This window comes from Pavona decussata, unplaced genomic scaffold (assembly GCF_977016875.1).
Source record: "Pavona decussata unplaced genomic scaffold, jaPavDecu1.1 SCAFFOLD_320, whole genome shotgun sequence".
Classification (NCBI taxonomy): domain Eukaryota; kingdom Metazoa; phylum Cnidaria; class Anthozoa; order Scleractinia; family Agariciidae; genus Pavona; species Pavona decussata.
Genome location: NW_028145710.1, coordinates 79,199 through 106,380, shown reverse-complemented (window position 1 = coordinate 106,380; position 27,182 = coordinate 79,199). Strand labels below are relative to the sequence as shown.

Sequence of the window (27,182 nt, the reverse complement as noted above, 5' to 3'; positions counted from 1 at the left end):
TCCTTGCGGCAGGAATATTTGGCCAGCAAAGGCTTCATTCATCGTGACTTAGCAGCCCGTAACATTCTTGTTGGTGAGGACAGAAAGGTGAAGGTTGCAGATTTCGGTTTGTTACGCCACACAAGTGATGGTGAGATATACGAGGTAAAAAACACGAAAAAGCTGCCCATCAAATGGACGGCACCCGAGGCTCTTAAGAGCGGCATATACACTTTAAAGAGTGACGTGTAAGTATGTAATATTTTTCCTTATATACATACTACTCAAACTATGATATCGTATCACTAAGTCAGTGCTGCTGCCTTTGGGTCAGCAGCAAAATCTTGCCCGGCTGTGAGAAATTGCAAAGAAACAGCAATAAGTCCAGAGTAACGGCGTAGTTACGTCAAGGTTTGGTTAATTGAAGCAAACCTTTGTTTCTAGGAAAATTCGGGTAATTTGCTGTGTATTGTATAATACGATGTAAGACTAGCCATTAAATATACTCTAAGATGACAAAAAGCGGTAAAATTTGTTTCCATATGAATCCTGGGATCATTATCAAGCTAAAAATAACAAATGAAAGAACTAATGTATAACAAAAAGGTGACAAAAATGCGTTCAACAATTTAAGGTTGAGTGACAATAATTGTTCATTATAATGTTCACTACTATGAAAAAGTATTGTAAAGGTAACAACAAAGTTGCACTTTTTAAACAAATAGTATAGCAGGGACGGAATCGCTCTGCGTGTTAAGCCTCGGTTTATTCTAAAATTTACCATTTTGTTATTGATTTGCCATAAAACACGATAATGCAATAAAAAATTGCGCCAAACTATTCCTGCTACGTTTTAATTTTGTCATCAAAAGTTCATTCAGTTCAATTGCTTATTTTTATCAGAAAACGTATTTCCAATTTAATTTGATTGAAATGAAATTTTGGCCCATAAAAAGCAATCATTTATGACAAAAGCAAATTCTACTTCCCAAGGATATAGCTCTTGATCTTTCTTATTACACTATGAAAGAGCAAATTCTAATCTTCCACGTAAAGTTGAAAGTGCTACTGTGAAGGAAATCAAATTATTTTTAACGAAATTTCAGGGCTTCAGGGTAATATTTAGACCTTAAAGTTACCCTGTACCTTCAGAGGTGTCTTCAGAGGTGTCTCGCGTCCAAGCAATGTAGCGCGGCCAGTTTAAACTGTAGGTACCTAAACCCTATTATCAAATTAAAGCTTATAAAACTGGCTATCCAACTAAACCAAGAATTTTGAAATAAAATGAATTGCCGAATTTTTAGCGCGTTTTCTCGAAAAATTTTTTTTACTTGGATGAGCCACTTCAAAGAGCTAAAACTCAAAAGGAATTTGTTCGTTTGCCTTCAAATTTGGACAGTGGCTATTTTAACATATAAGCAACAAAAACGTGTCTGCGAATTTTTTCTTTCGAAATATTTTTTCTTCGAGAGCGATTTTTGTACGATTACTCCACATTTTTTTCATCCTATTTCGAAAATGCTCATTAACTTTTCACTGCCATTGAATATGACAAAACGCAGACACGTTTTTTTAGCGCTTTGGGTCCGAAAACTGAGGAGCAAATTAAATTAGCGAAAAACAAAATTCACTTTGACTTGTAGCTTAAAAAAGGTGATTCGGAGGCTCGACAATTCATTTTATTTCAAAATTCTTGGTATAGTTTGATAGCCAGCTCTATAAGCTTTAATTTGTTATGGGGGTTTAGGTATCTACAGTTTAAACTGGACGCGCTACATCGCTTAAACACGAGACACCTTTGAAGGTACCGGGTAACCTTAACCCTGTAAGAAAAGATATAATTCAGAACAACCTTCCCGATGCCCGATAGTTCGCAAAATGCGTCCACCAATACTCAAACAGCAACTACTTGAGCCGACAAATGTTTTGCAGCGGCTTCGTTAGGCCTCTCGTGACGCCATCTTATCATCTTTGCGGAACGGATAAGCGAGAAAAAGCAGTGGAAATGCTCAAGTTCTTCCCCTACTTCTAATAAATATGGCTCTGATTTCAGTTCCAACGCGAGTGGTAGTTTTGAAGACAATGGAAAGGAATAACATGACGTCGGCCCAACTCTCCGTGTGGTTAAGCGGACATTTTTGAATTGAGTAATGTTGGCAAACCGAATGTGGAAATTACGCTAGAAAAAATCGAGCTTCCCGTTGAAATAACAACTTAAAATTTGGCATTGGCTGTATTCTCCTCTCTTCTTTCGAATGCTGAAGATAAAAGGTCCATATTAGATCTCACCCACCCACCCACTTAACCCAAGCATGAGTGTGAAAGATAGAAGGCCAGACCGCAACACCGGGAACTACGTCCCTTACTCTTGCAAACAGTGTGTGGGTCCCACAAAGTAATCATGAACAGTATCACAATAGCACTTTGAAATTTCAAATAGAAAATACAAATGAACATACAATAAGACTTTCCTTTTTACCCAAACACAACAAATTTTTTTCAATACCATATAATTTTTGTTTTAGATGGTCTTTTGGTGTAGTGCTGTGGGAAGTGGCCACCATGGGTAAGAACATAACTTATTTACCTAATTTCTATCAGAGTAGTATAGTGGGAGAAAAATCGAAAATTAAAATCCCTACTTTTCTGAGCTCGTAACGATGTTTTCTTGAAAAGCCATTGAAATTCCCATTTTTAATAAGATCTAAGTCCTCGCCATGAACTCGGTACTCAGGCCTTCACAAAGCACAAAGACTGCAAAACAGTCCAGGTTTTTTTGGCTGTCTTGAACTTCAAGACTCCAATTGCCTGAAACGCGTGTTCGTGAGGCTCCCGGTGCTGCGCAACTAGCACAAAAAATGCGGACTGTTTTCCAGTCTACTTTTTTCTACTTCTCGAGGAGAGGAGAGAGGGCATTCTGCCTGCGTTGAATTTGCACATGAACAACTTTTTTATCATTTTTTTTTTGTAAAAGCCGTAAAACTTCAAGACTTTTTGGGAGATTTATCTGAAAATATGTAATGTGGTCTGCTGGTTTTCATCGATGTTACAGTGTTAACCAATTTTTGACAGGCAGTTTTATCAGAGAGTAGAAATTCATTTTCAAAACAAAAAGTTACCATTTTACTGTAACTTTTATCTTTACAGGCCATCTTAGTGTTCTTTCATTGCTTTTGATTACTTTTGCTTAATTTCGGCGATTTCCTGAAGCTTTGGGGAATCCAAAAATCCAGGAGAGCGGGATTCAAGATGGCTGCCATATGCCAATCATTACGTAATTTTCCCGCCATTTTGCGTCAGCACTTTTTATTTGTGGAACTCAAAAGAAACATATTTCGACGTACTATTGATCCTGCCAGCCTCATTGTCATAGCTGTTATAGTTACGAAGAAATGAAGGGGGCCGAATCCGCCGTGTCCCCGGTCCGAAAGGACAAAAAGAAAAAAAAAAAAAAAGGAGAAAGAAAGAAAAGAAAATCCCTGTCTAGCTAGGAATAAGCTGAGATTCAGTTTTTAATACTTATATTGTAAGTACATTTATTTTTTTTTGTCCCTAACACGTATGCTATAATATTTGTTCCAAATGATTGGCACCCGTCGTGAAATGAACCTTACAATTTGAGTACATTTTAAAAGCCGTGCAGTTTTCAAATAAATTAAGTGTCTTTCTAATCTCTAACCATTTTTCTCTGATCTGACACTTAAGGAGGCATCCCGTATCCTGACATAAGCAACAAACATTTGTACAATATTCTCAAGACAGGATATCGCATGGAGAAGCCCAAAACGTGTGGTTACGAAATGTGAGTAACTAAGCAATAGTTTGACTTTACCTAATAATTCAGCCAGGCTATTCAACGAACTGCTTAGATAAAAGCGAATATTTTTAAAAATGTCCAAAGTTTATTTCCTTGATAAAAAGAAGTAAATATTCAAGGAAAGTTTACCTTTACGCTGGACGAAACCTGTTCAGTGAGGCTGAATTATGTCGTAGTAGTCTCGAAACGTATTGTTAGGCAATTAGCACAACAATCTTTTGGTGGGAAAAAATTTATTTGGCAGTGAAGGGGTTTTGGTTAAGGCTGCTGGGAGAGGTACATCCGGGCTATTGAACGAACAGCTAAGATAAGAACCGAGTATTTTTACAATGTCCAAATTTTGTTTCCTTGCTAATTAAAGAGAAGTACTGAAACATTTAAGGAAAGTTTACCTTTAGGCGGGACGAAACCTGTTCAGTGAGACTGAATTATGTGGTAGTAATCTTGAAACACATTGTAACGTAATTAGCAGAACAATCTTTTGATGGGAAAAAATTATTTGAGAGTGAAGGGATTTTGGGTAAGGATGCTGGGAAAGCTACATCCGGTGGTACTCCAGTACTAGCCCTTTTAATAATGGTCTGGATCTTTCGAGACCACGGAGGAGGGAACCATTCTTAGCTTAAAAGAAAGTCTGCGTTAGATTCGACCGCTCAATCTGAGCCAATCGTTCGATTTCCTTCCAATTTTTTAGCAACAGGCAAAGTTGATATAACAATAATGACAACACATTTCCTTTGATTCTTAACTTAACAAGGCCCGAAATTTTGAGGCAAACATCTACAATAATATCTTCGTTAATCGGTGAAACATGAAGTCTTGTAGGCAAAATAGTGGAGCGTTTAAGGTATGTTTTTAATTGTTTACCCTTTTAAAACGTATTTGTCTGCTTTACGTTGCGGTCAAGACAGAAAAGGTCGAAATTTGTTGCCTTGGGATGCCATCGCTGTCACACAACACATGTCGGAAAATAAGAGATTTGCCCAAAATTGTTGGGGCCGTATCTTTTCGCAGTATAGAGAGCCAATAAATATTATTCTGAATTTAAGGACACTATCCTAGTACTCTTTGAAAAAATGCACGAGACTTCCAGAGTAAGTCAGAATTTTGAGAAATGTTGGTTTTTGTTGCAGCACTTGACACGCTCCGTGCCCGAATCGTTAACATCAGTAAGTTTGAGATGCCCCCGTTTTAAAAGTTCTCAATAATAAGAGATCTATATGCCATATTTGTAAAGTAGCATAACGTATGTGTTCGTGGTATAAATGTAAGGTTTTTCGGATTCATATTCTTTCGGCGGCAAACATTCGAAAACGGGTTAATTTCGACTTGGTGAAAGGTCGATTTTCGAGGGTTCGGGGGGGGGGGGGGGGGGGTTGAACATTGGCCTCAATATTTCGGGTCTTATTAAGTTTAGAATCAAAAGAAATGTGTTTTCATCGATTTTATATCAACTTTGTCTGTTGCTGAAAATTTAAAGGAAATCCAACGATTGACCCAGATTGAGCGGTCGAATCTAACGCGGACTTTCTCTTAATAGAGTACAAATCAGGGGGAACTCCCTCCTTACCGTCCCCACCTGAAAGACTTTACGTTAACTTAGATAAGAAAGTGCTTTATTGTCTAAGTTACTATATTTGACCTTACCAGTTACCAGTTGATGATGGACTGTTGGAAAGACGATCCAGATGAACGTCCGACTTTCACACAGCTGATAGCTATAATGGAAGAAATGATGACAACAGACACGCCATATTATGATCTCAGCAAAACAGACGAGTCTGAGTCATGTAACGATGAGGTAGCTGCTAGCACCAGTAGAACAACAGAACTGGGTAGCACCACCATGGCCGGAGAATTGGCCAGCACCACCAAGGCCGGAGAACTGACTAGCACCAACAAGGCCGGAGAACTGGCTAGAACCACCAAAGACGGAGAATTGGCTAGCAGCAAAAAGGCGGGAGAACTGGCCAGCACAAACAAGGCCGGAGAATTGGCCAGCACCACCAAGGCCGGAGAACCGGCTAGCACCAATAAGGCCGGAGATATGGCTAGCACCAACAAGGCCGGAAAACTGGCTAGCACCACCAAGGCCGGAGAGTTGGCTAGCACCAAAAAGGCCGGAGAATTGGCAAGCACCAAAACGGTCGGAGAACTGGCTAGTACCAGCGACTCCATAGAAATGACCAGTATCAGCAACACCATAGAAATGGCTAGCGCAAACAACAACAGAGAGCTGGCCAGCATCAGCAGTACCGCAGAACGGGCTAGCACCATCAACACCCGAGAACTGGCCAGCATCAGCGACTTCATAGAAATGACCAGCATCAGCATCACCACAGAACTGACTAACGCCAGCAACACCAGGGACCTGGCCAGCACCAGCGGCACCACAGAACTGGCTAATGCGAGCAACACTGGGGAACTGCCTAGGAGCAGCATCATCTTGGAAATGGATACACATTTGTAGTTACTTCAGTAGCAGCAAAAAAAAAGTCATTTCCATTCAATTTGCTGATTACAGGTGTAGATAATTTATCGCTAAATTATAGTAGCTCATTGTCAAATGCTTTTGAATCGTAGTAGCACATCATTTGCCAGGTCTTGTTGCAACTAAGTTAATTATGTAGTAAATAGAAAGTTAGCTTTGGAACTGGTTATTGCCAAATTAGCTAAACATCAAGACAGGGAAATCTTCCGCACGAAGTGAATTGAGCAGCAACATCTCGGGAGAAAAATGGGTGAGAGGTACTTGCAAATATTTTGTTCATACGCGGGAAGGCGGGGAACTTTGGGGGGAGGGAATTGTTGGATGAATGCCTCATGAGTTGAAGATTTAACCGTTTGTACACCTCCGTTTGGACAGTGTAACTTCACAAATGATTAATTGTTAACTTAATTCTAATACAATTTTGTAAGACGCAAGTCAAAAGAATGAACAGAAAAGCTAATTATATAGGTCACGGTAGAGAAAATGTCAGGTTTAGTATCTACATTAATCATTACATTTGCATACGAAAGGATCCTTACCATCATACTCGAAGACCAGTGAAGGATCTATTGGCTATTTATAATTTGTAGCAAGTAAAAGTTTTTGAAAGGCATGGTTTTTTTTAAAGGTAAAGTTGTAGGGAGCCTGATTTAATTTCATTAATGAAGGTCCAGTTTCTAGCTGTAACGTTATTAATCATGTCGTTGTTAAAATCGTTTACGGCTGACTAGCTCAAATGTTTTTGAATTGTAGTAGCACATCATTTGCCAGGTCTATCCAGCTAAGTTAATTATGCAGTAAATAAAACATTAGCTTGGGAACTGGTTGTTTCCAAATTAGTTAAACATCTAGAAAGGGAAATCGTCTCAACGAGGTGAATCTCCGTCTTCTTCCAAAGAAATCAACCCTGAAATCAACACCTGGGCAAAGGAATACGTGAGAGGTTCTTGCAAATATTTTGTTCATACGTGTAAAGGCGGGGAACTTTGTGGGAAGGGAATTATTGGATGAATACCGCATGAGTTAAAGATTTTACCTTTTGTACACCTCCGTTTGGATAGTGCATCTTGATAAATGCTGAATTGTTAATTTAATTCTAATACACTTTTGTAAGACGCAAGTCAAAAGAATGAGCAGAAAAACTATTTGTATAGGTCACCGTACAGAAAATGCCAGGTTTAGTATCTATATTTATTACACCCATTTTGAGATCACTGATGATCCTTGCAATCTGATTGGCTCTCAACAGTTTCGATTTATTCTCAAATTGCGCCATTTTTTTGCTCTAAATCACATCCTTTCTTTAGCTCATTAAAATTCAAAATGGAAATGAAGTAACAAAAATAGCATATTAAAATTCACAATAAAACTCTGTGATTTAAATGTCGTGCAATTTTGGTCTAAAATCATACTTGTGATTTTAAATCAAACTCGCGCTGCGCGCTTGTTCGATTTTGAAATCACGCGTATGAATTCTGACCAAACTGCACTCCACTCAGTTCAATGACCATTTTTAATCATTACATTTGCAAACGAAAGGATCTACCATCATACTCGAGGACCAGTGAAGGATCCATTGGCTATTCATAATTTGTAACACGTAACATTTTTTGAAAGGCATGTTTTTTTTTTTTTTTTTTTTTTTTTAAGGTAAAGTTGCAGGGAGCTTGATTAAATCTTATTAATGAAGGTCCAGTTTGTAGATGTAACGTTATTCATCATTTCATCGCTAAAGTTATAGTTTATAGCTAAGGCATTAAAATAAAGCAGTTTAAAACGATCACTGGCCTGGTGAAAGTTCATTAATCCGGCGTATTACGAAGACCAAAAGATTATTAATATTTTGCTGTTTTTTTTTTTTTGTTGTTGTTGTTTTTTGTCTGACGAATTTAGAATTAGCGTTGCGATAGGAAAAAGAATCTGATAACAGACCATTGCAACATAATCAATCCATTGTTACTAAATGTGAACGTTGTTAAGTGGAAAGTTTGCCTTATGCTGAATTCGTATCTATGTTCAACCCTTCTCTACTCTTCTCTTCCTTACAAAACGTAACTCGGAAAATTGGAACGTTCAAGAGAAATGTAAGGCTAGTTCAATCGATTGGAAAATCTCAGATTCTTGTCATTGATGTGTCATCTGTGAAAGGTAAATGGTATATCAAAATTCCTAGAAATTAAAGAAAAAAATTCCACGTTGGGGTATTCTGCCAACCAGACACTATGCAAACAAAACTCCGAAATGAACAAACTTTGAAAAAACCTCAAAAACTACTGGTTTCACTTGAGGGAAGGCACTTAGATGATCTTACTCTTTCCATCGAGATCTCGATCTTCAATAGGCATACGGTAAATAGCGAGGAAAGAATGCTTGGCTCCTAACTCGCCCAAACAACTACTATGTTGGTCATTTTCTGACCATTCAGTATCTTGATTGAGTTTTTACGCCAACAGCACATAACAATCCCGGATGCATAGCAGGTGACATTGTAGTTACCGCGGATTCTTGTACAGGGCGAGATCTTATAACATACTTTATCCCTTATTATAAGGTTACTCCTTTTTTTTCTTACAATATGACTAATGTATTTGATCAGTTCTTGCCATATCTGTTAGCAATAGATACATGTATTACAAAGATAGAGCAGAACTTACAAAAGCGTTATATATAGAATGTATAAAGCATTGCCATATCTGCTAGGAACAGAAATTACACAGATAAAGTAGAACTTACAAAAACGTTATAAAAATAATGTATAAAGCATTGTCATATATGTTAGCAACAGAAATTACACAGATAAAGCAGAACTTATAAAAAAGTTATACATAGAATGTATAAAGCATAAGCAGCAATTAAAACTGCAATTCTTTACAGGGAAGCAAAATATAAAGCAATATTGACTAAAAACGTGTGTGTTCTCATTATGAGAGATAAAAGAAAACCCATAAAACTTGGTTATTGTCTGGGCTTACATGTAGCATCAAGGACAACGAACCATGTTTTCAACCTGGAAACACATGAAATAAACAACACGATAATGGAGAGTCCAATCCAGACCTCCGATTGAAATCGTGGGTGGATACCAGTTTTTCAAATCGAACAGATACGAGTACGATGATTTTTCGATGTCTGGATTTTTCAATATCGATATTATGACGTTTAATATCGTCCATAATTGTGACGTCATCACCAATGGTAGTGCTGATGCTCAAGCCATAATTATGTAAATGCGTAAGTTGGTTGACTACAGCACTCTGGTGAAAACAGTAAAATTTTTGTGATTACAACAATTAGGTCTTAACGAAAATATAATTTATTCTGACACAGTGAAGAATATACTTTAAAGTGGTCACGTAAACAGTATCAGGAAGTGTCGAACGACCGATATTTCTTGAGAGTATCGCTATTTTCAGGGAGGCCCCAATATCGATTATATTAAATATTTTGTATTGGTATCGGTACATCCTCGCTGCACACCTTGCACCATGATTACAGGACATGGGCATCGTGTTTTTTGCCCTCGCTAAAACAGGCGTCCAGTTGAGCTCAAATAATCTGAATGCTTTTAGTAATGAGGCGGAATGAACAATAAAACTGTTAGTTATGTCCATTAGAGGTTGCAAGAGATTTTTGACACCGGCTAGAACGTTCCGTGTAGAAATGAAGGATGGGTGAATGATACTGTTAAAAAGCACGGCCAAGAGAGGTTTCAAGAAATGATCCCCATGCAGTCACAATGAGCACTACTCCAAGGACACGGAGCGCAACGTGGTGAAAGATGAATCTCAAGAGCTCTAGCACAAATCTGAAGGAAACCATGTATGCTCATTTAGGAACGAACGGTATAAGCACGCAACCGAATTAAGTAAATATATTTGGAACCTAAAGGATAGAAATATTATGTACAACATCAAATGGCGCAAGATAAAACGGGCCCCATCATATTCAAATGTGAGCAAGAAATGTAATTTGTGTCTATGCGAGAAATATTTTATTATATGTCGACCTGAAATGTCAACACTGAACAATAGAAGCGAACTTAAATCCACGTGTAGACATTCCAAAAAATTCCTGTTAAAGACCGTGCTCGCTTAGACCTTTCATATCCGTCTATGTCACGCCACTAGGCATTGCTCTTTATTCTCAAATTTTGTATATCTTCACATGTATCCGTTATTTTTGACAGTTGCCTGATGCCTGTCTGTCTGAATTTAAAAGAACATACCCTCAGAAATCTATGATTTTTGTTAACTTTTCTTAACATATAACTTGTTTTTTTTTATTATTATTATTATTTTTTTATTTCCCATTAAATTTAGGGATCTACGATACAAGAGTCACCAGCAGTCATTTTAAAGACAAAAGCTATTCTTCTCCTTATCCCCCCCCCCCCCCTCCCCGAAACTACCCGATGTAGACTCATTTAATTGTTTTGCCCAGCTAGCCCCATTCTCTCTCAAACGTTTATACACGGCACAACGAACTCGCTTTGAATTCGGCGCGCTCTTAGCTGAGAAGAAATTCATTAGCCCTAGCGTTTTGTTTGGCTTCCTTAAGCAAAGTTTTCCTGAGGACATCATTGAGTCCAATAAGGGAAAAAGTCTTCCAAGTGAAGCTCCTGCCTGGTCTAATATGCTTGCTACCAGTAGTCCTGTTTTTCAGCTAAACGGGTAAACTTTAGTTACTCGGGCTTGGACGAAGGCTGGCATATTTTGGGCTTTGCTTGAGGAGGTGACAGTCTTTGGCTTTAAAAAGTAGCTCTTAGGGATGATTTCTAGTCGGGCAAGATGAAATTATCGGGAATTTTTCACCTGGCCAAAGACTTAGTTTATTTTCTTTGTTGAAAACCGCCATATGTGTTCCCCGTTCCAATCTTTTTGCCAACATCCGGGACTTAAAGTTATATCACTAAACACGAACAAGAAATGGCAAGGATTTTCTCTTCAAAAAGCGTGAGTTTGAAAAGCTATTCGATTATTTTTCGCCGTTATAACTGTAGCGTTGTTAGGCTTGTGATCGATTAGTCGAGAGGTGCGGTTTGGGGTCGGATTTCCGGACTCAATGTCATAAATAATTTCCAGATGTCGTTCGGCGTGATTCGTTTCGATTTGTAAATATAGAAGAGATTCGGAAAATCAATTTAGAACGCTGTCTTGCTCCGATTAAGCCGATTTTGTTGTAGAAAGCTAGACTGGACCGCTAAAAGACCGGGTTTTGGGTGAGATTTAAGATGCGTTGGCGCCGTTAATAATTGCGAAATGTCGCACTTGTTTTGTCAACACATAGGCCATGTTTCATGTCAGTTCAAATGTCAGTGCTAGTGTCATGTCCAATTTCAAAGACAAACCTTCTATACCAGGTCTGTAGTATTCTTTGACCTTGCTTTCTTGTGATGAGCCCTAATTAAAGTCATGTTCTGGACTAGCATATTCCATCAGCCTAGAAAGTCTCAAAATGTGGTTAATTTCTGAGGGCATGTTCTTAAAAACCCAGACAGATATTAAAATGATATAAGTGGAATGATGAAAATATAAGCTTTTCTTGCTAGCCCTGCTTTTGTAAATCACAGTTGCTTTGTCTAGCAATGTAACTGCTGTTAGAAGAAGGGCTTAAAGCTTCAACTTTACAGCTTATTTCAAAATATGATGAATGCAAGGACCTAGTTAGTCCTTGCTTTGTGTCACTCATAAACTGACATGATTTCTTGCCTAAAATATAACTTGTGGAGGCACCATTTCCTCTTTATTTGGTTACTACAGTTTATCTTGAAGTGATTAATGATACAAAGAAGAATATCAAGCCGTTCTGAACATTTTGAGCCCAAATACTAAAAATATCTGTCTGAATTTAAAAGAACATACCCTCAGAAATCTATGATTTTTGTTAACTTTTCTTAACATATAACTTGTTTTTTTTTTATTATTATTATTATTTTTTTATTTCCCATTAAATTTAGGGATGTACGATACAAGAGTCACCAGCAGTCATTTTAAAGGACAAAAGCTATTCTTCTCCTTATCCCCCCCCCCCTCCCCGAAACTACCCGATGTAGACTCATTTAATTGTTTTGCCCAGCTAGACCCATTCTCTCTCAAACGTTTATACACGGCACAACGAACTCGCTTTGAATTCGGCGCGCTCTTAGCTGAGAAGAAATCAATTAGCCCTAGCGTTTTGTTTGGCTTCCTTAAGCAAAGTTTTCCTGAGGACATCATTAGGTCTAATGAGGGAAAAAGTCTTCCAAGTGCAGTTCCTGCCTGGTCTAATATGCTTGCTACCAGTAGTCCTGTTTTTCAGCTAAACGGGTAAACTTTAGTTACTCGGGCTTGGACGAAGGCTGGCATATTTTGGGCTTTGCTTGAGGAGGTGACAGTCTTTGGCTTTAAAAAGTAGCTCTTAGGGATGATTTCTAGTCGGGCAAGATGAAATTATCGGGAATTTTTAACCTGGCCAAAGACTTAGTTTATTTTCTTGTTGAAAACCGCCATATGTGTTCCCCGTTCCAATCTTTTTGCCAACATCCGGGACTTAAAGTTATATCACTAAACACGAACAAGAAATGGCAAGGATTTTCTCTTCAAAAAGCGTGAGTTTGAAAAGCTATTCGATTATTTTTCGCCGTTATAACTGTAGCGTTGTTAGGCTAGTGATCGATTAGTGGAGAGGTGCGGTTTGGGGTCGGATTTCCGGACTCAATGTCATAAATAGTTTCCAGATGTCGTTCGGCGTGATTCGTTTCGATTTGTAAATATAGAAGAGATTCGGAAAATCAATTTAGAACGCTGTCTTGCTCCGATTAAGCCGATTCTGTTGTAGAAAGCTAGACTGGACCGCTAAAAGACCGGGTCTTTGGGTGAGATTTAAGATGTGTTGGCGCCGTTAATAATTGCGAAATGTCGCACTTGTTTTGTCAACACATAGGCCATGTTTCATGTTATTGTTATTGAATGTGACCCTTAACATAAAGGTTTTCATAGCAACATGTAATATGATACAGTATTTTTAGTTACATCTTTCCTGTACTTAGTTAGCAGCACATAGACCTATTAATGCGAATTGTGTATTTTTTTCCTAGTAAGGACAGTCACATATCTTTCGATTTAGTAAGAGCCTGAGCCAAAAATAATACAGTGCCATACCTGATTTGGTTTTCACTCGCCAGGAAGTTGACCAGCCACTCGTGGATCCAGCAGTCACTGCTATTTCATACTCTTTATAGCAGTCGAGTGGTATGGTATAGAAGGTATTTGTAACATTATGAATTACAATCCAGCCAGGATCACTATCGTTCATGAATTTCTTGATTTCCCTGTACCGTATTGTGTACGTAGCGGAGCATGCGCTGCTTGTTGGGAGTCTCCACGTAACGCTTACATTGCAGCCATCTATTTCCTTTTCTTTGTTGGTAATTATAGGAGGAATCAGTGGCTTCCCTTTAATCAGTGAAATAAAATGTAGATTACAGCAGATTCAAAAGACAACCTTAAAACCCTTATGCACTATTTTCACCTTAAATAATCAAATTTCTTATACTGTTACAAATATATCTGTTATTTATTAATATAATTTTGACAATTTAAATAAAGCACACCCTTCGTAATGAAAATGATGATAAGCATGCTGCAAACAAAACATCTGTCTATCGGTCGTTCATCTGTTCATCTGGTTTCGCGAGTTCGTTCAGTCAGTTTTTTGTTCATTTTATCTGGTGAGCGGTCGGTGGACCATTTGAACGTTATTTGGGTCATTCGGCTATCCGTGTTTGTTTATACGGTTTGTTCGTTCTCTTGTTCTTCCGCTTGCGCGTTCGTTTGCATTTTAGGTTTGTTTGGTTGCTTCTCCGTTTGCCTATTTCTCCTTGCTATTAATAAGCATAAAGATGTTATAAACGATTAAATCAAATTAATTAAAAGCTCAGTAGTAAAACATTATGACTGCAATGCTATGGAGAAACACGCTTTCTTTCTCCTCTTATCTTATTCCAAAAAAGATAATGATAATAACGAGACGATTGATTACCATAGAAAAGATGGTGATGATGACTGGTCATAGAAGTTACCATGACAATGTTGGTGGTGATAATGGTAAAAGAGTGTAATATTACAACAATTGTTACGTGGGATGGTGATTGTGATGACGATGACGATAGATAAAAACTGCGATGATGATGAGGGTGATGACGTGTGCTGGTACAATATACTTAGTTCAGTTTCCGGCCATAACAATATGGTGAATATGGAAACCTGCCAAAGGAAAGGATTTGATTGTGAGCTTTTATTTCGAACCGCTTACAAGGTATGATTAATTATCTTTGCCATCATGTGAAATCCCAACTTCCAATATAATGTTATTTTACCTTTCATCAAGTCTGAAATTTGGTTCACAGACAAGGTCCCTTGAATTATATAGAGATCCATAACCGATCCACTAGACGGTTGTGCTTTTGCTGACAAATTCTTATTATTTCCAATGATATATGACGGCTGGTAACTATCTGAAGACTGAAACAAGGCTTGCTTCCAACGTTGCTTTAATTCTGTTTCTTTACCATTAACGAACATCCTGATCTTAAAATTCTCACACGTTAAAGCGATGTGATTCCAATGCCTATCCGGAAAGTTTTCTTTTTGCCATGTGTACATGTTGGACAGCGATTGTACTTCAATGGTTCTCGTCCTAATTGCTATGTAAGTGAGTTTTCCAGTGATTGACCAGACGGCTATCTTTGGTCCCTCAGAGTTAATGGATGCTACCCAGAATGCTATGGTAAAATCACAGCTCGTAATGTTCATGTTCGGCAAAGTAGCTCTGGAATAACGTTTAATGAAATGAGCAGCCTCTCTTTCAGGACACCAGTCCCTGATGATGACCTCATCACCAGAATACCTGCATAGTAAATGAAAAAAACCTTGCCTTTACTGCGAAATATAAAAACCTTCAAAAACTCATAAATATAGAGTAGATATAATGTCCAATTGAATGCACGAATTTAATCACGTACAAGGACGTATATACCTGGTAAAATTCATCAAACTGAAAAGACTGGGGAGGGCTTTTAATTCAGTCTCCAGTAAATAAGGGGTTGAATGACTGAAACAACGAAACGACTTTAGTGTCCCCAATTAGCACCGTAATACTAATTAGGGACACTATAAATTAGTGGACTAAATATACAAAGTGAGCGTAACATTTGTCAAAAATTCCAACTGATGTGAGGCAAACCCGTTCGCCATTTACAAAGCGCGGTCTTGGATTTGAAAATGGGGCTACCATGAAACAAATTCAAGAGGTCTGAGCCGGACTTGGACCCGGGACCTCCGGCTTACAAGTCCAGTGACCTAACCATTTAACAATTTTACTGACCGACCTTATGAGTGGATGGTTTGGATCTGAGAGCCAGTGGTAAACAGTTTTGCTTCCTGAAACATGACAAGAAGACATCGTTAAAAGCCACGATGACAAAAAGTTCCGTGCGCAAGTCACGATATATGGTATTTACGTGATAATTTGTGCTAGAGGTTTGAAACTATTCATCCTATATGCCCTTCATTTACGCTGAATTTAACTACAGAACGAGATACACCGTCATGCATTGAAAAAGCAATGTTTTCATAATTCCCTGACTCATAAAAAGGGCATCACACGTTTTCACATGTTAGGTTACGACATCATATCACTGAACTATTATCGTGGCTTACATTTGAAAAGGGCTTCGAGTTCATACTGATGCACTTGCCATTGGTAAGGAAAGAATAATTAAACTTCTAAGGTGGTATGATTTATGCACCCACTGTTGTGACGATTTTAACCGCGACTTCCACCGAAATCGTCTCCATAAACAAGACGCTTTTTAGAGCGTTACGCGGGATGCTTGGGTCGATGTAGCATTAACTTTGAATTGAATGGCTGATTTCCTGTTGGAGTTCGAGATCGTTGATCGCACATTAAAAATGATGACTTTTTAGTAGTTAGTTATCAACCGATTTTATTAGCTGTTAATGACGCCGTGAGATAATAGCAATCTGGCAGATACGGGAAATTCTCGTGATTGTTATGAGCATGGATTACAAACCTTATCGTCAGCGCTTATTATATTCTGGTTACGTACTGTCAGTAAGTTGTTTTCATCAAGAAAACAGAAAGACAAACAGACACAAAGCTTTCCTAAAAGAAAACTTTTAGTAAAAATAATTGAAAATCAAACCTTTACTTTTTTGTCACATCGTTAGGCATCAGTTCGACAAAATCTACAGCGTCACGGACCAGTATTGATCTAAAGCTATGATCTCTAGTTTCCTTCGCATTGAATCATTCGATCTGTTTGTCATAGTGTAATTTCTTCGCCGTGAACTGTCCAATTTCCACCGTTTGAACTGTCGAGTTCTACTTAGAAGTTATTCTTTCGATTTATCTCTTTAAAAAGGCCTGTTTTCTTTCTGAAATCGGAAGATGACAGTCTTAAATTCATGCATGTGCATGCATGGCCGCCATTTTGAAAAAAAAAAAAAACAGCAAAAAACAAAACAAACTTAATGCTCCAGATCGTGGCTGACGTCACACAGGTAGGAATGAGTGGGTCCCCTCCCTCGTGGTATACGCACCGATAATGGATTTTGATCAGGCCGTTTTTGTTGAAGACAATCAGAAAAATAGATCCCTTCTAGGAGAGAGCAGAGTTTAATCCAGTTTTGATGACTAAATTAATGTGCACATTTGTAGCTACCATAAAGAACAAAAGAAAGGTACCCAGCCCAATTTTTGATACGGTCTTCCCTCAAGGCATCCCGCGTAACTAATGGGGATTTTGCCGTGAGTCAGGGTAATTTAAACATGATAACCAGAAATTGGAATTGCTCACGTGATTTTTAAAAAGTCTTACTAAAATTTCCAGAAAAATACTGCTTAAATCGCAACGAAAATCGTTTTTAGATGATAAATTCCTTACCTTTGCAGCCAAAGAATTCCACCCTCATTGATATTAGGCCATGCCAAGCTGTTGGTCGGAAACGAATATAACGTGCCGTGATTGGCGGATTGAGCTTATGATAAACAACACTATTCTGGTCTGTATTTCCAACAAACTCCTAAATCAACGAGATAAAAGAGGACAAAATATGAAAGGTTGGTCATGCCATACTTTATCAAAATATATTGTGCAGTCATATAGGCAGCTCTGTTCGGTTTCCCACTGAAAGCAAATACATTTCCAGAATGCAACTCCAAAGTAATTGAATGCGAATTATTAGACAGTGGTGTCCTGCCCGCAAATGATCCTCGGACGGGAAATGATCCCCAATTAATCCCCGATCGCTTCACCTTAAATATGGAATGGAATGGACTGAAATTTGGACAGTGGAAAGCTAGAGAAGCATTTTTAATTTCTAAGGGCAAGTGTCATGGCGAAACCTGCCATGAAATTGTTACGTCATTTTCCGCGGGATTCGACCCGAGAACACGTTGTAATGAAAAGAGGAAAAAAGGCGAGTCTGCCATGTTTGTTCTGCCCAGGATAAAAAATCGCCCGACGCGACAGCAAGACTCTTGAACCCTATGGGATGAACAGACGCGATAAAACTTAATCTGCCTACTGTATATCTCTATTTTAAGTATGGCCTCTGTACTTTTCCGCTTTCTTTGTTTATCAACCAATCACATCTCAATTTTTCATTTGTATCATCTTTAAATATTGTAACCGTTTATTTCCAATTTTTACTTAGCTTTCTGCAGCCCGTGAAGAAGGTTAGTTTTGTCTAACCGAAATATTGGGCAATAAAATTATTTTAGCTGTCCGATCAGCCTTGCATTGAATTTTACGATTTAAACGTTATACTTTAAACTTTAATTTGAAAGAGTTTCGTAGTTAGTCGTTTTGATGGTATAAGTAAATTATATACATGTATGTTCCAGTTTAAAGGTTAATTGTTCTGTTGCACTGAGCTGCTACATTATAATTTTTAATGTTCTGAAATTTGCATGCAGATAGTTTAAATATAACGACTGGTGTTATTAAGAAAAAAACTGAAGTCCATAAAGTTTAAATCCACTGTTCATTGAGTCCATTCCATTATATATTTGTGGTGAGGCGATCGGGGATCATTTGCGGTCCAATGTGAGGATCATTTCCCGTCCGATGATCATTTGCGGGCCTGTGCAGATGTACTCTAGACCAGATGAACATCACTTGATCTTGAATTATCGATAATTGTACAAACTGACGAGTGATAAACACGACTAAAACATTTATATGCAACCTTTTCAACTCGCTGTCTCAGTACTCACCCAAATACAAACAGACAAGGACATATTTCAAAATTGGTCATAGGAGTGGCCCGTAATCCAAAGGGGCGCTTACTTGAAATTTGAGCCGTAGGGGGGCGCCCTTATTTGACGGAACGGGCTTCTTCAAATTTGGGCATTAGGAGAGAACGCTTCACCGAAAGATAGATAGATAGATAGATAGATAGATAGATAGATAGATAGATAGATAGATAGATCACTTCGCAGCCTGAATTGTGTAGATTTTACAATGGAACTATAATAATAAAACAATAATATAATAATCAATAGATAATAAGATTGAAATTTAGAAATATTTAAAAATACTTCAAAAATATTAAAATTTACAAAAAAAAAATTTAAATGTTGTAAAAGATTTGTCTATAATTAGTTAGACCGTCGCAGCCATAGCGTATATGAAGGACTTCCTTGCCCGATTAGTTTTTAAGTTGGGCACATGAAAAATGCGCTGTTTTCTTAAGTTGTAACTGTTGCAGCTGCGAGTTGGAGGCAACAGGTTTCTAATCTTATGATTTGGGTCCGAAAGGATGCTATTAAAAAGGGTGAAAGAAGCGCTTATTTCACGGGAGAAGGGGTGGTGCTTAATATTTGAGGGTAGGTATTTATTTCAAATTTCGGTCATAGGAGGCCTTAATTGAGGGAAGGTGATTCTTTCAAATTTGGGCTGCTGGAGGGAGCGCTTAATCGAAATGGGTGCTTATTTCAGGGAAGGTTCTTATTTCAAATTTAGCCCTAGGAAGAGCGCTTAATTGAGGGAAAATGCTTATTTCAAATAAGGGTCATGGGAGGAGGCGCTTAATCTTAAGGAGCGTTTACTTCAGGGGAAGTACTTATTTCAAGTTTGGGCATTAGGAAGGGATGCTTAATCAAAAGGTCGCTTATTTGAGAGACGTGCTTAAGTCAACTAAAATTTGGGCCCTAGGAGGGAAGCTTTATTGAAAGAGGCGCTTATTTCAAGGGGAGAGCTTATAATAATAAATAATAAAATACATCTTTTAAGATGAGGCCTCCATCACTAAAAAGTGGATTTTAAGGGGGTCCTCTAAAATATATTTTAAAAAAAACAGAAACAAGTGACATAGAAACTCTCCTAGAATAAGATGTAATTAAAGGCTCCTGTGAGCCAACTCGTGAATGCAGAAGTGAGTAGTGGTAAGCGTATTAAAAGCGGTACTCCCATCAATCTACGCTACAAGAATTCGTGGACGCCATCCCGCATTCCGGGAATGCGTTATGGTGGCTTTGCAGCAGACTTTTAAAATCGCGTTAGGCATAGGTCTTTTTAATTCGTTAGAGGGGAAGGCCCAATCGTTCAAAGCTCTAAAGTAAGTAGTGCGTCTTCCCCATTCCCTTCGCGGCTGGGGAAGTCTTGGAAGAAAACCATTTCTAGTATTATAATTATGCGATCGTCTTAAAGGGGTTCTAAAAATATCAAAATGTTCTGGAACACATCCCTTGATCGCATTCTGAACAGAAAGACATCGATGTCCAGAACACTTCAAACGGCGTTGTATTTTCTTTGCTAAACAAAACTAATGCATTGATTTTCTCCTCGTGTCAAACTTTCCCGAATGTAAGTGTTCTACGTCACACGTCACGTGTTGCAAACTTCCGCTTTAGGCTGCTTTTCAACTTCCGGTTATTATATCAATGTTTACAACCTTACATACATCCCCTCCAAAGAAAAGTGTCGTCCATGACACTTGCACATGAATTGCATATGTGTAATAGCACACACTGAGAGGTTTTACACTCATAAGGGAAATGTTACCAAAAGTTACACATATCTTTTTTCACGACTAGACCATCTGGCAGGATCCTGACTTATGACTCTCTTATAAAAGGCTGCAGCAACTGAGTTTTAAGGTAACATCTCCTGTTCACAGAATACACTCTGTATCACTTGAAAGTGTTCATTCTAACACGAGGAATCAAGCCGAATTTCACTTAACAACATTAATTAATTTGCAAAGGGTTCGTTCAAGACACGTAGCTGGGTACTGGTACATATCCAGGAGTCATAGTTACAGGTACTTGCATCAGGTCATTCCTTGGCTGATACACAACAGATTGGTACACAGGGTACTGGTTAACTGGATGGGACACATGTGGGGGCATTGATGGGTACTGCAGGTACATTCCGGGGTAACCAAAGATCACTGGATGCGGAGACAAGTATGGATATGTAGGTAGCTGGAACTGCGGCATAGCTGGAAGCCCTGCACCCCAAGTAAGGTGAGCAGTACAGCACTGGGGTAGTTGTCTTCCCAGGACACTGTTGGCAGATATCAAGTGTGTAGCAGCTTGAGTCTCATATTTGGGGTTGCCAAGTGTGTTGTACGTCAGAAGAGTTGGTAGGTGTCTCTGTCGCTGAGGCCTAGGTTCTGGTTCAGTAGAACCTGTTCGACTGTTGTCATTCTGGATTGGAGTATGCAGCTTACCTCCGCTCTCATGTCTGTTTCCTTCCCTGTCTTCCAGAACAGTGTTATCCTTGTTTGCTTCCCCTTGAGAACTGCAGTCATCCTCTAACTGTGTAGGTATAGCCCATTTCTCTTCAGCTGAAGGTTTGGGGAACTCAACTCCTCCGTAACCACCTCCTCGCAGGCATGTGCATAGTGGGGGTTCATGGAAGTTATCGTATACTCATCATCACTACTGGTTCCATCCAATAAGTCATCGACTGGTGGTGCAGGTATCTGCTGAACCTTGCGACACTCATCCTTCTGGGTTCTTCTTTCTCTCTTACGGATTTTCTTGCTTGGGATGTCAACAGGGAGATTATTGCATGGCAATGACAAGTTTCTATGAAGGATCCTGTTCTCACCAGTGCCAACCTCTGGCTTGACTTCATACACCGGGCTATCTTCGCCCTTGCGGCTAACTACTATGTGAATCTTATCCTCCCAATGTGATCGCAGCTTGCCTGGTCCACCCCGTTCACTTAAATTACGTACAAGGACTCTGTCACCAGGTAGTAAAACCGAACTCCGTACAAAGCGATCATAACGTTGTTTAGCTCTTGTGCCTACTCCACTGGACTTCTTGCCTGCTGGTTCGTATGCCTCTGTCATTGGTTTGCGCCACTTTGCTACGTATTGTGAGTGATTCTCGAGGTTGGTTTGACTCTCAATTCCAAACATTAGGTCTATAGGCAGACGAGGGTGGCGACCGAAAAGGAGGAAGAACGGTGAGTAGCCAGTTGATTCATGCCTCGTACAGTTATAAGCATTTACCACATGGTTCAAGTGTTCAGCCCAACGGGATTTCTGGGTCTCAGGCAAGGTACGGAGCATTCCTAGAAGTGTTCGGTTAAATCGCTCAACTTGCCCGTTGCCTTGGGGATGGTAAGGGGTGGTTCGAGAATGTTCCACACCGCACAGGTTCTCTAGCTCCCGATGGAGGCGGTTTTCAAATTCTCCCCCTTGATCATGATGAATTCTTTAGGGAAAACCAAGCCGGAGAATAAAATCGTTGTAAAGTTTTTGGGCAACTGTCTTAGCTGACTTGTTTCTTGTGGCATTAACTTGAGCATAGCGTGTGAAATGATCCATGGTGACGAGGATGTACTCATTCCCACCACTACTTTTCTCAAGATGAAGAAAATCAATGGCGATAAGTTCAAAAGGTGAGGTGGTCATAATGGGTTTTAATGGACCTCTCGTCTTTAGTGTGGGAGACTTCTGCTTAATGCATTGACAGGCGTTTCCAATGTGGTGTTCAATATCTCTCTGCATATGTGGCCAATAGAAACGTTCTCTGACAAGGTCTAATGTGCGGTCTACCCCAAGATGACCCATATTTTCATGGAGGTCCTTGAGAACCAGTGAGCGAAGCTGTTTGGGTACAATGATCTGAGTCTTAGTTCCTTTACGCCGTCTAAGTATACCTTCCTTGTCGAGCGAGAGGTTATCCCATTCATGTAGGAGAAGTTGCGTCTCGCTTAGCTCCCGTTTTCTCTCTCCTGTTGTTAGTTGTTGGCTACGTTGCAGTAGATCACTCACTCGGCGAACAACCTGGTCAGTAGCTTGTGCATGTTTGATGTCGATTTTGGGTACAGGAGATTCATCGGTTTCAAATGTGTCAGTTGGTAGGGCAGTGATGTCTCCTGTAAGGGCCGAAACCCAGTTCACTTGTCCTTCGTCTTGGGATTTTGCAGAACAAGCAACAGCCTGAAGGACATCCTTTGGTACCATCTCCGTGCACATTTCCATGTAAGCAGTGTCATCAGAGTGGATTCGAGACAGTGTCAGCGTCAATGTTGGCTTTTCCTGGACGATAGTGAATGGTGAAATTGAAATCAGCTAATTCCCCAATCCAACGCAGAGCAGTGGCATTCAGTTTGGCAGAGGACAGGACATGAGTGAGTGGGTTGTTATCAGTGTACACTTCAAAACTGGGGGCATAATAGAGATAGTCTCTAAACTGGTCACAGATGGCCCACTTGAGTGCCAGAAATTCCAACTTCCCGGAGTGGAGGTGGTAATTCTTCTCGGCTGGGGTCAAGCTGCGTGACCCATATGCGACAACACGGGGGATGTCATCCTGATACTGATACAACACGGCACCTAACCCATCCTCTGAGGCATCAGTGTGTAAGACAAAGGGTTTCTGGAAATCTGGGTACGCCATCACCGGAACACTTGTGATTGAGTCAATCAGTATCTCTAAAGCAGACTGATGAATGTCAGTCCAATCCGCTGGATGTTTCGCAGGTAGTTGGCCACTGTTTCTTCGATCCCCCTTGTATTTGCGCTGCTGAGTTTTCGGCGGGGATTGACCAGGTGTCTTCACCAGATCATAAATAGGCTTGGCAATTCTTGAAAAGTTCTTAACATATCTGCGGTAATAGTTCAGGAAACCCATAAGTTTGCGCACTTCATTTACTGTCTTTGGAGGAGAGTCCTTGAGTACGAGGACTGGCTTGATACTTGCTGGGTCCAGCCTGTAACCCTCATCTGACACCACACGTCCAAGGAATATGACCTCTCTCTTAAACAATTTACATTTCCGAGGTTTCAGTTTTATTCCATGCTCTCTCAGTCGTTGAAGAATCCTGCGTGTATGTTCAATGTGTTCCTCAAATGTGGCACTGAATATAATAATATCATCCAGGTAGGGTACACAGACAGTGTTTCTCAAGTCACCAAGACAGTTCTCCATAAAACGTTGGAATGGTCCCGGCGCTCGAGATAGGCCAAATGGTATCCGAATCCATTCGTAAAGGCCCCAAGGAGTGATAAAAGCTGTCAAAGGCTGGCTGTTCGGACTCATGAACCCTTGATGGTAGGCCCTGCCCTGGTCAAGAACAGAAAACCATGAGTTGCTACCGAGGTTATCCAGAGTTTCTTGTATGCGCGCGTGGTATCGGGTGACGACCAGGTCGTGCCTTCTTGTTTAGTGCTCTGAAATCCACACACAGCCGTAAGCTTTGATCTTTTTTCCTAACACAGACGACCGGAGAACTGTACGAGGATGACGACTTCTTGATAAAATTCCGATTCAACAAATCTTCAATGTAAGCTTTAACCTCAGGGTAGAGAGGTTTAGGTACTGCTATGTAGTTCTTCTGCACCGGTGTCCGATCCTCTAAATCAAGGTCAAGTTCCAGGTCTGGAATGCATCCAACGTCATTATCATCTTTAGCAAAGGAATCAGCTTCCGCAGTCAATAACTTTAAAGCCATCTCTTTCTGAGCAGGTTCCAGGTCTATGTCCTTAATATGTGTGGGAATCCCCATTGGTCTCTCACTTTGTATGGATGCCTGAGTTCCCATTGGTACTCCTCCTGGCTCTCCGTCAAGTGTCTGCACTGGCTTTGTTGTCCCCGACTCTTGTGTCTCCTTCTCCTGGGTGCCATTATTGCTATTGTCAGGTTCCTTTAATTTAACTTCAACTGGTGTCACAGACTGGACAAGTTGTAGTCGACCAAGTAGGGTCCGTCCCCGAAGTACTATGGCATAGTTGGTGTTATTGGTAATGTCAATGTCCACCTGACTTGATTTTCCTTTCTTGACAGACAGCAAAGTCTCGGAGACCTCCAAACCACTGGGCCATGGGTTGGCCTCATCCGGTTCAAACAGTACTGGTGTAGCTCTCTCCACTGGTTCGGTATTTGCTCTGCAGGTAACCCTTTGACTATGATTGGCTGGTATAGTTATGTCACGCTTGGTAGTTTTAATGGAACAAAGTTCCTCTTGATTAAGGCCCTGGATAAAATTCACAAATACTGAAGCAGTTTGGCTGTCAAGATCAGTGAAGCTGGAAGCGACAGCTTGAGACAATGCAACATCCTCATTGCTATCTTTAACAATCTCTTCTATAACATTAAAACCAATCAAAGGTGAGTCCAAATATTGTTCTGTAACAAGAAATGGAACTTTCAGTTCATTGTTGCAAGATGACAGTCTGAAATTCAGCTCCACCCATCCTATGTATGGTATCTCGCTACCGTTGGCAGCAGTCAAGCTCAGTTTAGTGTTTAGCAATTCCAAAATATCCTTAACTACAACATCAGGAAAGTCCTCCTAAAGAACTCGTTGGATATGATGGAAACTCGGGCCCCTGTGTCCCAAAGTACCTCTAAAGAATGACCATTGATCTCTCCCTTAACAGTGCATCTTTTTCCCACTAATCCTACCACTGTGGCATGTTGTTGGGGAGTCAGGTGACTAACAAAGGTACTATCACTATGGTCCAGCATCTTTGCCCCTGCTTTGTTGGACAAGTGTGAAATTGCAGTGCATAACACTTTGAGTTCTGGCCAGTGTCTCCTTTGACAAGCCCGACTACAGTATTTCACAGCCTTACATTTAGAACATTGCAAGAACTTTACTCCTTTCAACTGAGCTTGGCCACAGCCATTACAACGATGGGACTTGTAGCTGTTGCTGTCGACTATTCTGTGTTCCGCCGGAATAGTCGCTGGCCGTTTCCCTGACGACTACACCCATTCCTACTTCTAGTACACTCACGAGCTACATGTCCAGAGCTACCACAAGCAAAACAATGGTTACATTCCTCTCCTCTTCCACGCTCTTTACAATTCTGGCAGCCCCAACTTGGGTACCTTGGCTGGTAACCACCACCACGGCCTCTGTAGGGAGATCGACCCCAATCTGGTCTTGCCGATTGACTTTCTTGGCCATTAACTCTGCCTTTGAGATCTTTTATCTTTGATTTCATCTGCCGTATTTCGGAAAGGATCTGTTGGTTCCCGTCTGCACTTGGGTTCCAGCCTCTCTGTTCCCCTCCCTCCTTAGGGACTTCACAGGTATTCACTTTGGTTGCTTTCTGGCGCTCTGTTGACAATTTTGTGTTTCGTTCTGCTTGCTGTGAGGCTAATTCATTAACTTGTTTCATAAGTTCCTCATCGGTAAGCTCTGGGGTGCGCAGGATCGCTCTTAAGTTGGAGGCTAGAATGTCATCACGAAGACCCGTTTCGAAGGATTTCACAAATGTCTTCTGGATCAGTGCAGGGCCATAATTAAACTCACAATCAGATTCCTGACTAGCGAAATTTACTTTTTTACGCAAGTCCAAAGCACGGAGTAAGAATTGCTGCAGTGACTCATTGCCTTGTTGGCATACTGTTGCAAGCTGTTGGTACACCTCAGATGCATCTTTCTCCCGGTAGTGGACACGGAGGATTCTTCTCAATTTTGCAAGTGAGAGGTCACTCAATGTTTCCACGTAACTTCTAACACTACTATGGGGCGATATCGCACGAATCACGGCATCCACAATTTCGCTTTCTTTATAACCACGTTTAAGACCAGAATCTATCTGATGCATTAAAGACACAAAAGTCAACTTTTCCGTCTGTCCCGGTTTGCCAATCTGTCCCGAAAGTTTGTATTCCCTGCGCAGCAAGGATGGGGTCGCTTTTGCTTTCGCCAAATGTAATAAGATTTCTTCCACCCCTGGTTCGACTTGTTCTTTTTTGGGTTTTTCCTCGGTACCATTTTTTTCACTTTTAACCCCCGTAGCTGCTACTTTTTGGTCCGCTTCTTCAGTCGATTCATTTAATTGTTCGAGAGGGGGTACCGTTCCTTTTAGGTAGGCGAGTAGTTGTTCGAGACACGTGCTTGCGGCCTTTTCATCGCTTTCCATTTTGCTGTCGATTTCTTTTCTGATAATTTTAATCTTCTGCATTTTCGTTTTTCCCGTTACATCATCCTCGATTCCTAGTATTTCTATCATTCCGGTCAGGCTGGCCGCATCTTGATCGAACAATCGCGCTTCCACTTGCAGCTGTAATTGCTCCATAATTTATCATCAAAACACGCTGTACGGTGCCGCAATTTTCAAAACTCAAACGTGCAGTTCCAAGTGTGAATATACAAACAAAACAATCAATCGACCCGTTTCATCGAGTTTGCAGCGGAATCAGCGTTTCTGAAACTGTGACTCAACTACCGTACTCTTACCACTGGCATCTGACTACAAATCCTTTCGCCTTTCCACGTGGTCGTGTCGCCATAGTCAAACAACATCAACTACACTTGGTTGAATTCCTCGCTCAAAATCCACGGATTCTGCTTTCCATAACCATTCGAAATTAGTCCTGTCCTGGCAGGGTCGCCAAATTGTTACCCGCGCC

General features: G+C 40.1%; 1 protein-coding gene across 1 annotated transcript in view; it reads right to left on the bottom strand.

The window, feature by feature from the left end:
* Window positions 1–13,358: 13,358 nt before the first annotated feature.
* Window positions 13,359–27,182, bottom strand: part of LOC146454014 (uncharacterized) — a gene marked incomplete at its 5' end in the record, with an annotated part of 87,990 nt that continues 74,166 nt past the window's right edge. Inside the window, 4 exons of the mRNA XM_085095936.1 lie at window positions 13,359–13,720; window positions 14,644–15,173; window positions 15,655–15,706; window positions 17,233–17,371. Of these exons, the coding sequence (XP_084952062.1) occupies window positions 13,359–13,720; window positions 14,644–15,173; window positions 15,655–15,706; window positions 17,233–17,371 (1,083 nt within the window). The remainder of the gene's footprint in view (window positions 13,721–14,643; window positions 15,174–15,654; window positions 15,707–17,232; window positions 17,372–27,182) is intronic.